This window comes from Phacochoerus africanus, chromosome 2, assembly GCF_016906955.1.
Source record: "Phacochoerus africanus isolate WHEZ1 chromosome 2, ROS_Pafr_v1, whole genome shotgun sequence".
In the NCBI taxonomy this organism is placed as follows: Eukaryota; Metazoa; Chordata; class Mammalia; order Artiodactyla; family Suidae; genus Phacochoerus; species Phacochoerus africanus.
In genome coordinates, this window is record NC_062545.1 from 193,325,372 (window position 1) to 193,336,618 (window position 11,247).

The 11,247-nt window shown below is 39.5% G+C and overlaps 1 protein-coding gene across 1 annotated transcript in view; it reads left to right on the top strand.

Annotated features, from left to right (window-relative positions):
• Positions 1–5,828, top strand: part of SYT16 (synaptotagmin 16) — a 120,676-nt gene extending 114,848 nt beyond the window's left edge. Inside the window, exon 6 of the mRNA XM_047769219.1 lies at positions 4,858–5,828. Within this exon, the coding sequence (XP_047625175.1) occupies positions 4,858–5,171 (314 nt within the window). The 3' untranslated portion in view covers positions 5,172–5,828. The remainder of the gene's footprint in view (positions 1–4,857) is intronic.
• Positions 5,829–11,247: the final 5,419 nt, after the last annotated feature.

Genomic DNA, 11,247 nt, shown 5'->3' on the forward strand with positions numbered 1-11,247 from the left:
GACTTTTCCAAAATGACAGCTTCTAGGGGAGCTCACACAGATGATTATTCCCTGGGACCTCCACCTCCAGTGTCCTGCTCCCACAGTGAGCCAAGCCAATCACTGATTTCCCAGAAGATCTCCAAAACACACAGGTAGGTCTGGCCCAGATTCTTATGGAGTGTGCTTTGCCCTGTGACCCAATGTATATGAAAATTTGTGTGTGCCCTCTCATACTGGAGCTTCTGTTTCCCCTAGTCTTATAGAGTTCCTGTGATCAAGCCCTGCTGGCCTTCAATACCAAATGCTCTCAGGGGTCCTCTTCCCAATGCCAGACCCCTAGGCTGGGGAACCTAACATGGGATTTGAAATTCTCACTCTTATGGGAAAGCCTCTGTGATATAGCTATTTTCCAGTTTGTGGGTCACCCACCTGGCAGGCATGGGATTGCTTATATCATGAAAGTGCCCCTCCTACTATCTCGTTGTAGACTTTTCTTTGTGTTTGGGTGTAGGATATCTTTTTTGGTGGCTTCCAGTCTATTTTGTTCATGGTTGTTTAGCAGTTAGCTTTGTTTTATGTTTTTTGGGGTTTGGGGGTTTTGGGGGTTTTTTAGGCCTGCACCCATGGTATATGGAAGTTCCCAGGCTATGGATCCATCCAATCAGAGCTACAATTGCCAGCCTACACCACAGCCACAGCAACATGGGATCTGAGCTATAGGTATGAGCTACACCACAGTTCATGGCAACACCGGATCCTTAACCCACTGATTGAGGCCAGGGATCAATCCTGCATCCTCATGGATACTAGTCAGATTCATTTCTTCTGCATCACAACAGGAAATCTGTTCAGCAGTTAGTTTTGATTTTGGTGTTTTTGTGATTGGAGGTGAGCTCAAGTCCTACTCTGCCATCTTGTCTCCAAATGCCCCAAGCATTGATCTGAAATCTTTTCAATTCTTGATTATTATAAAAAATTAAGTGTCTATTAATTAAAATAATGGATAAGTAAATTGTGTTTTATTAATACACTGGAACACTATACAGCACTTAAATGAATTACCAATGTGTATATCAATATAGATAATATAAAAAATTTATTGCTGAATGCAAAAAGGCAAGACATCCAAAAAAATGTTAAATACTTTTTTCAATGTGCAGAATACTATTAAATATATTTTAGATATATTTATTTACAGCTACTTATATAGTGAAAGGCTAAAAACATTCGTGAAGATGATGAACTCCAAATTCAGGATAGCAATTATCTTTAGTGAGAAAAGAAACCACACAAGATCAAGGAGGGATACTCAAGTATCTTCAATTATATTTTATTTCCTAAAAGCAAACAAAAAGCAAAAAGGTCAATAGTAAATACACAAATGCTAGATACCACAAGTCTACAGGGTGGGTAATTGAGCATGTGTAATCTTATTCTCTCTTCTGTATCTTGAAAATGTTTTATAATTATGAATATATTAGATGGTAAGGGGAGGCTCAATGACCAGATTCCTTTTCTTTGCCCATAGAATCATACTACCTCACCCCCACCCCCACCTCAAGGCTGAGTCTGTAGTAGAATTGTTAGAACATCATGCTGTGAATAGGCATGTTTTTTTTTTTTAATGAGCTATGTAACTAACCATTGTGGTATTATGTTGTTTCTTTGGAAAAAATGGCTTCTGAGTTCCAAATGACATGCTTTTGTACCATGATAGATTGGAGACGGTGTATTGTTATAATTTTTTTTTTTTTTTGGGTGCATGTGGTATGTCTTCCTTTCTGGAGAAAGAGACAGGTGACCTTAGAGCAGTTGACAAGGCTGGGTCAGAAGAGCAGCATCCAGCACTGTAAAGGGATCATGACCCATTCAGCCTTTTGTTGATGGTGTTGAGCTGCTACAGACACTGAGAGCCATCTGCATCAGCATCAGAAGAAAAAATATTAACTCAGTGTCATTCTGTACAGTTATCAATTCCAAAGAATTAAAACAGAGTTAAGTTGTGTATTTACTTGCTCCTTCCTCTTCCATTCTGACTGGTTCTCATCACAATTTCACTGAACCCCAAAAAAAAAGCCTTACTCCCCACTATTACTCACAAGTAATTTTCTGGTTGCAGCCCTGGGTCCCTGAAAAGTAAGTATATTACTCCCACTGATAAAATGTTTCCTTTTGCTAGAACAATCAACAACATTTATCTTCTGGTCAGGTGTCCTCAGACTGGATTGTTTATAAAATTATTATTTTCCCATTTTGTCATACACACAATTCAACTTCCAAGATGGCAGTTTGGTAGTAAATAGCCTTTCTTGTAATTAGAAAATGATCTTCTGACAGGATAAAGCTTGAAATTGCTCTCTTTGTGAAGTGAGCAGGTCTTTGTTTGCAGGATTAATTCAATTTCCACTGCCATAACTGGCAGCAGAATTGCCAGAGCAGTTTGGTGACTGGATTGAACTTTTCCTGCAGGAATCATGTAGCTGTACAGCTTCGGAAACACAAGTTCACTCCCCCATTGTCGGTTTTCTGACAGCTTTTTCTGTAGAGCAGTTTGAAGAGTGGAGAGCCCTGTTTCTGAGACAGAGAAGTGTTTTCACACCTGAAGTGTAATTTCACACCTTGTGTTTCTCAGCAGATAAGTGCATAAAATAACACATCAAACCGGAATAGAAAAAGATCAACATAGAAAGAAAACTTCAGGTTGTAATTTGTTTCCTATCTCACAATGCTCTTGTAGAGAACAGTAAATTGCAGAGATCTAGGTTTACACTTTAAAAAGTTTGACTGGTTATTTGTTGGGAAAGTGAGCAGTAAACACTAATCAGCTTTTAACCCGCATTAAACAGAGTGTACAGACTGATAAAATTAGAAAAACACCAGAATATTTTGATTTTTTTTAAAGGATAGGACACACCTAAATTAGAAGTAGAAGTTGTAGTTAAGGAAGAGTCAAGCAATTAATTAATTAAAGTGATTTTAATAAAAATATAATTGTCTTGAGATCATTTTCCTTGTAATGATCCATTCAGAAATTTTAGCAAAAGAAATAGACCATGTTAGTACTTCCTTTCTGGACTAAACTATGATGCTAGTCACCATCTCATGGCATTCTAGTGCAGGAGTTATAAAATGAGGGTTTTAGCTCCATTTCGCAAGTTCCAAAACTAGAGACCGAAAGAAAAGAAAGTTGATCTTCCTGAATGGTCACAAACATTTGTTACAAACTATTTAATATTTATTGAGTGTCTGTGATGTTAGACGCTATATCAGGCATGGGGGTACAGTGGTCCACAGAGCAGTCCCTCCTCCCATCTGGGAACTGAGAGTCTTGTAGACAATAGGTAATGGCAATACTGGGTAATAGGTGCTGAGAGAAGCTAAAACTAGATGGTGATGGAGCCCACAGATGGTCAGGGTGGGGCAAAGTAGTCAGCAAAAGTTCCTGGATAAAGTGACATCCAAACCGAACTGGTAACTATAAGTCATGTGAAGGTGGACATGATTTGGGCTATCAGGGCATGTCTAGCTTGTGCAGAGGGAAAAGGAAAGAGAGTAGGGTGGGTTGGAGGGATGAAGGGAGTTCAGTGTATTGGGGATGCAGTGTATAAAGACAGTGTATAAATTCAGTGTGCAATTAAACTGGAAGATAAAAATCAATCCTGAGAAATTTAGTTTGTCTCCTGAGACTACTGGGATATTTTGAAGGTCTAGTCTTTGTTTACTGGTGAGAGTGACCCAACCAGATCTGTATTTTACAAAGTTCCCTCTGACTATGGGATTACACAATCCAGTGCTTGGGGATCAGTGAAGGTAAATGCAGTAATGCAAGTGACAGATGCTGGTGAGCTGAGCTGAAGGTGTACACTGAGTGCAGTAGCATGAGAATGGAAAGAGGTGGGCAGACTTGGGAGCAATTAAAGAAATGGAATCAACAGGACTTGGTGGTTGATTGGCTGGACAAGGGGTAAGGAAGCCAGTCTTGCAAAATTGTAGCCCTGAGTTCTGATTTTGATGCTCAAATGGATGATGCTGCCATCCACAGAGCTGGAGACACTAAAACAGGAAGTTTTTAAGAGTCGGAAACATGATGAGTATGACATACGTATGGGATTTACACAAGAAGAAATATGGTTTTCCCTTGGATCTTGAGTTTGGAAGGGAAGTCTAGGCCAGAGATACAGATCTGGTAGTTGTCCCTGAGTAAATGAGTTGGTCCAAAGAATCTGTAGAGAAAGAGAAGAGAAGAGACGCTTTCTAAGCATAAAACAGTATTTGTTCTATGAAAAGAAAAACAGATAGAACAAAATGTATATGTGTGTATTATTATATAAAATATGGATGAAGGAGTTCCCCTCTTGACACAATGGAAACGAATCCAACTAGGAACTGTGAGGTTTCGGGTTTGATCCCTGGCGTTGCTCGGCAGGTTCAGGATCTGGGGTTGCTGTGAGCTGTGGTGCAGGTCGCAGACGTGGCTCAGAACTGGCATTGCTGTGGCTGTGGCCTAGTGTGGTAGCTGTAGCTCTGATCAGACCCCTAGCCTGGAAACCTCCATATGCCGCAAATGTGGCCCTAAAAAAAAAAAAAAAAATATGGATGAGGAGCTGCATTGCACACATGCCTATGCAGGTGCACACTCCTGCATGTTAGAGCTTCTAATGAACATCGGGCCACATGAAACACTAAGCATTAACAGTAATATTCCCTTTCTTGAAGAATTCATGCAAGGTGTGTTATTCCTACAACAAGGACTAGGCCTAAAGATGCTACGCAGAGTGTTAAAGAGGAAAATGTTACAGCTCATGTAGACATTGCATTTAAACAAGCAAAATACAAAGTGCTTATGTTTTCTCGTTTCCATTGTTTCTTCCTTAGATACATATGGAAAGCTCTTTCTCCTCAATTCTGTGGGTCAAGAGATGTCCCGCTGCAAGACATCCATCCGGCGTGGTCAGCCCAATCCTGTCTATAAGGAGACCTTCGTTTTCCAGGTGGCCCTCTTTCAGCTCTCTGATGTCACATTGATGATTTCCGTGTATAACAGGCGTACCATGAAGCGCAAAGAGATGATTGGTTGGATTGCTCTGGGCCAAAACAGCAGTGGAGAGGAGGAGCGAGACCACTGGGAGGAAATGAAGGAGACCAAAGGGCAGCAGGTCTGCAGGTGGCACACTTTGCTTGAATCCTAGGTTTGCCAACAGGTATTTGTGGGCCACACCCACTGGGGATCTGAGTTTTGATTATTGGTACCAACTCAGTGCATGTTTGCAGACCTTTTAAAGACAGGCTTTCAATAGGAATCAGATTCTACTGACCCCTAGGGCATTCGGGGCAGTAGGGAGGATCTTTGGGTTTCTCAAAGGTTTGATTTGGCTTTAAATACTGTAATTTTGAAAGACCCCATATGCACTCTTGAGCACACTTTATGGGAAATGTTATAGTAGTTGAGATGAATGATGATGAGTTAATTTGTGTTAATAGATTATTGAGTTTTTGTTCAGGCTCTGGAAGAAAGCTTCCCTGGCTGTCTTTGCTTGAAAAGTAACCTGAGATTGCAAGGGAGCTGTTAAATGTTACTATTTGTAACCACTTGCGTGTATGAATCAGAATTTTCTTAATGTGGTGCAAAACACTCCAAAATACAGAAATGAATCTGATGCCAAGCTCATAAAAGAATGTAACTATCATCCATAATCCCCTATTTCTCATTTTCCTCTTTATCAAAGAAAAACCTTTCATTTATTTGCCTAACAAATAAGTGTTATAAACTTACACTTATAGAGCAGATTTGTATGAATTAAATACCTCTTTTTATCTCATATATGGTGGTTTCCTATGAGATTTGGTTAGATGAACACTTTGAAACTAAAAAGGAATTCAAAAACGACTATTGTAAGACAACTCATCTCCTTTTGAATATGTAAGATTTCAAATTTAAAACTTTCAAGATTTTTATGCAGTTTTTTCACCTAATAAATTTTTACAGAATGAGAAGAAAACTGAAAAACCCATTTAAGTTATGGATGTATTGATTTTTTTGAATCTAGTGTTCTCCTTCTAAGATTATACTTTTTCTATATTCAACACTATATATATATATGTGTGTGTGTGTGTGTGTGTGTGTGTGTATTTCCTCCCCCTTCAGCCGCACCTGTGGCATGTAGAAGTTTCTGGGCCAGGGATCAAACACACACTGCAGTTGTGGCCTGTGCCACGGCTATGGGAACACTGATCCTTAACCCACTGTGCCACATGGGAACTTCCTCAATATATATATATACTTTGATTGTGCACCTGCATGTAAACCATACTTTTTAAATGCAATATTTTCCATTATCAGAGCATAGTAAGTCATTATCCAGTGGGTCTTTAATAAATGTTTACTTGATTGATTCTTACAAAAGAACATGTCACCACACTTGTGAATGAAGAATATTTTCAGCTCATAAGGAATGACACTAAGTCTTTGAGCATTTGAAGTGCTTATAACTGTCATTTTTCATGGTATTTTGAGCAACATAGATTAGTCACTCCTTGCATTCTGGGCACGTGCCGTTCAGAACGCTGATCATGTGTGGTGATGAGCATAAGATTTTACTTCCAAGTGACTTTTACATATTTGTGCCATGCATGTTTCTTTTTCTTAGATCTGAGCCCTTGATTTTGATTTAAATTGGCAGTAATAAAATGAAGGAAGGAATGTGTGTACATTAACACTGAGCCCCACGTGCAGCTCTTCTGAGCAATCACTCAGTCACTTATTTTTAGCTTTTATGTTTCATTGTTGACTTTTTGCTGTCTGTAGGAAGAGTGATAGCTAGGAATGGATGTATACAGTTAAAAACACATAACTCCTCCTCAGCTGTACATTTTGACAGATTGTAAACGTAGGCTGTAACACTTGGAGCACATATTTATTCCTTACAGTGTATAATGGTTATCCTGACAAGCCCAGACTCGAACACAGGATAACTCAACTATGATTTCAAGCTGCCGAGAGAAGTGATTTCATATGGAAAAATCAGAATTAGCAAAATAAATGAGTATCTCCGTTGCTTTTCAGGTCGTGGGCGTTTTGTCTAGAATGTGGCTCTGTTATTGGGAATCCGTAATAAAACCATGCTCCTTTGGGTTTTTCCCCTACCTCTTCTTTGAAAGACCTCAGAGTACTTTCCCAACATTATATCCATTAACTGCTGAGTGGCTTTGCAGTGCGGCTGTGTCATCGAGTAGAACTGAGTGCAATTGATTAAGTAGCGGCACAAAGAATTGGCTTTTCACATCCCTTACTCTCTTTATGCGCTTGTGCTTAAAGGGAAGCACAGCAGCCTTGTTATGCTTTCCTTTATGCAGTGACATAAAAGCAGCATTCACTTTAAAATTTACATTTGAAAAAAATCTGCATGTATTGTAGAGACAGGCCTGGATTTTTCCTCCTCATATTTTTTCTGCTCTATGTTTTGCTACATCCTTTGTCTCATGGTGCCTAATAATCACCTATACTTCATTTTCCGCTGCCTTGATCCATCATTTCTAAGGTTTTCTGTTGGCGTAGTGAAAATATCCTTACATGTTTGACCTGCCTTCTAATAGTCTGCTTGTGATACAGTTTACAGAAACCTTAAGGTAAGGGATGCCTGAAAAGCATTTTTCATTTGTCTAATTTTACTATGTTGATGCTATTCGCCATGTAGGATGCATGTACATCTTGAATATATAGCAACATTCACCCTACAGCTAGATGATTGTATAACTATAAAATGCTAATGACAAGATACATAAAAATACAAGGCTGAATTTTTTTTACGTTGATTTGAAATTCTGGTGTAGCAAAATCTTTTCATTTTGTGCACTCAAATTTCCTTGGCAAAGTCTAGACACAATGTATTTAACATGTTTTTCACTCGCTCTTTCACATCTACATTTGCTTTTCAAAAGAGTTATGAAAGATAAGTACTTGGTTCTGCAGTGAAAAGGCTGCTTTTGCCTGTTTTTATCTAGCTAATAATTCATATCTTGTAAGAACATATGAAATTGAAGAAACACTGATATTTGTTGCTTGGGTAGTTCTTTCCATGATTTTTGCCAAAGAGAATGTTTTAAAATAATATTGTGGAGGGTAAATTATGCACTAGGTTTATGAAATGTGGTTTACAGCGTGCCTTCTTTCAAGGCACGAGTTTACACTGAATCGAGAAGTGCTCATTTCACCAATCACCGTGGTGGTTCTTGTGTTCCCTGCGCCTCTCTGACTATTGTTGAATTTTTAAATGGGCCATTCACCCAGCAGCCGAGCACCTGCTCTCACTCCTCTCCTTCACTGGCTCCCAGTGTGATGCACAGTTGTTTTGGACCCTCTTTTTGCTGCTGTTGCATAACTGGGAGGGGGGAGGTCTGGCCTCTCTTTACAGAAGAAGGGCTTGTAATGCCTTGGAATGTAACAGACTTGGCATTCCACCTGTGCAAAGTTTGAGACGGAATCCTTGCCATGATGAGCAAGAGGAAAGGAAAGCAGGGGACTGTGGCTCCCTTCAGGCACTGTTCACTCTGCATCCCCTTCAATGACAGTCACAGATTGACCTCACATGCTGATATTCTCCATAGTGCCAGGTGCTACAACAAGCCTGAAACCCAGCCTCTGCCTTTACAACATCTAGGCTCACAGTATTTTACAAATTGTTAACACCTCTAGGTCAGTCACTGTGTTTTACCTCCTGGCTGTACTACATGGTTTTATCTGGCCATCCAAACTCTTTCCAAGTCATGCATTATTTAAGCTGAAAATCCCATCAGGTTAAGTGCAAATGCTTCTCTGATAGCCCCTGGATTGATTAAATTGATGGCTCAGTATGGACGGTGGAACTGGGGGTGTCTCAAAAGCCTGCCTATCCTTTTGCAGCAGAGAGCTTAGTACGCGAAAATCAGAAAAGTAAGTAGGAAAGGATTATTTGTAGATGACATAAAACCAAGTACAGGCATATCCTTTAATGATAAAGTAACAGGACTGAACATTACATGTGGTATCTCCTCTTACCTTTGAGGAAACCATGGCCAAAGAAAATTCTTTTCTATTTGGTCCACAATCAAAGCAAATGATAAATAATCCTGAAATGGTGAAAGTATTTTTACTGTATTAAAAATCATATGTTCCTTCCAAAGAGAAAAAAGCTAGTCAAAACTATAAAACAAACAATATAGCATGGGTAGGAAGAATTAATGAATCAATAAATATGCTACCTTTTGCATCTACTGCATATATGCAAGAAGACTAAGCTAACATAAACCAAAAGCCATTTTAGATGAACTGTCATTTTCACAACCTGTGGAATCCTGGAAAATACTTAAAATGAGGGGAATAAAATTGGTCTAACCCAACTCAGAGAAGTTGGCACAGGCTGTGGTCTTAGCCAGGGTTTGGATGGATCTCTGCCTACTGTGTGGCTTTAAGAAAACTACTTAGCCAGCCTGCGTCCCTGTTTATTCAACTAGAAAGTGCAAATAATACTTACCTCATAAGGTTTTTTAAAAATGAAATACCAGTGTAGAGATTGGAATGTGGTTATCATTCAATATCCCCCCCTCACAGTCTTGCATAAAACAGAAAAAGGTGTTTAACGTTTGTTTCTCTTTCTAGCTAAGGTAATATGAATACTAGAAAAGAATGAGGAACAATTTTCGATACTTTAAAAAGACTAGGCACATGAAGCTAGTCTGAATTGGAGGCAACCTAAACCGAAATAAACCCGGTCTATGGAGGAAATTGAGTCTTAATAAATCCCCGACAAGGTACAATAACCAAATCTTGTCTTTTATCCACCCTGGTGCTTGTGTGCACATCTTAATAATTCACATATAGGGCCTCTCCGGGCACCCAGCTCATCTCTGCTGTTTGTATGCGGACAGATCATCTTGTCACCATCAAAGGAGTTGGTAAAGATGGCAGCGTGAATACAGATTTCAACTTCATTCTGAAAAGTAAAATAAATAGTATGGCATGATACTGATACTCTTTTTAAGATGGACAACATTCTTTTTGGGGCCTATATTTTATATCTATAGTATTTCTTTATAGGTAAAAAATTTTTAATGATCTAATCATCCAGCTGTCCAAACTTGCCTAACATTCAACTAGGAAGTAATATTCAGGACCAATTATTTATCACTGTTTTCCTTCAGAGGTCATAATGAAAGGATCCTATCAGGGTTGATTGATACTCTTTTTTTTTTTTTTTTTTTCTTTTTAGGACTGCACCCACGGCATATGAAAGTTCCCCAGCTAGGGATCCAAACAGAGCTGCAGCTGCTGGCGTACACCACAGCCACCACAATGCCAGATCCGAGCCGCTTCTGCAACCTATACTGCAGGATCATGACAATGCTGGATCCTTAACCCACTGAGCAGGGCCAGGGATTGAACCCACATCCTCATGGATGCTAGTCAGATTCGTTTCCACTGCACCATGATGGGAACTCCCAACACTAACTCCTTTTGAAAATGGTTTTTAAGAGTGACTTGTTGATATAATAGAAAATGTGTTCAGTTGTCCTCCAGTGTTCAAATCTTAAGAGAGTTTCCTGGGAGCTCAGAAGAGCCTTTGCCCATTCGATTGGAAGAAGTCAGCAGCAAACCTCCTGGTGTTGAGTGTAACCAGGTGCCATGAATCAGTCATGCATACTTATGGTTTTAACTTGAGCAGGGTTCTGGGATGGGGGCATGTGAGGCCACATTCCCAAAGTGTTGACTCAAGTCCTAAGATTGCAAGTTAAGGAGAAGCACAAAAAAAAAAAAAAAAAGGAAAAGAAGCCCTTAGCTTGGGGGCTTTAGTTGGGAGTAATTCAGCATCTAGGAAAGTTAAAGGGGTTGAATGGGTGTTGAGAAGGCTGAGGAGTGACTTCTAGGAAGAGTTATCCAGAATGGAAATAGTGCTGACCAAGAGGATGACTCACTACCTCTGTGTTTGACATGTGGACAGACTCAGAGCTCCCACCTAAATCAAGTCAAGAGAGTTGAACTCAGGTATAAGGAAAATGATAAGTAAGTGGCTTGCCTTAGTTCACAGTGTATCCATTGGGCTTCCTTGTGTCTGGCCTTGTGCTTTTTGGGTTAGCACAGGACTTACCGTCTTTTTGGCGTTCTGTGACTACACTTAGAAGCAATTAATTAGTCATCATAAAAAACAGCAATGCTTACCAACATACAGTTGTTCAATCAGACTAATCATGTACCATTAAAAAGTCAAATCCCTTTTCATGAGTTATTGGAAA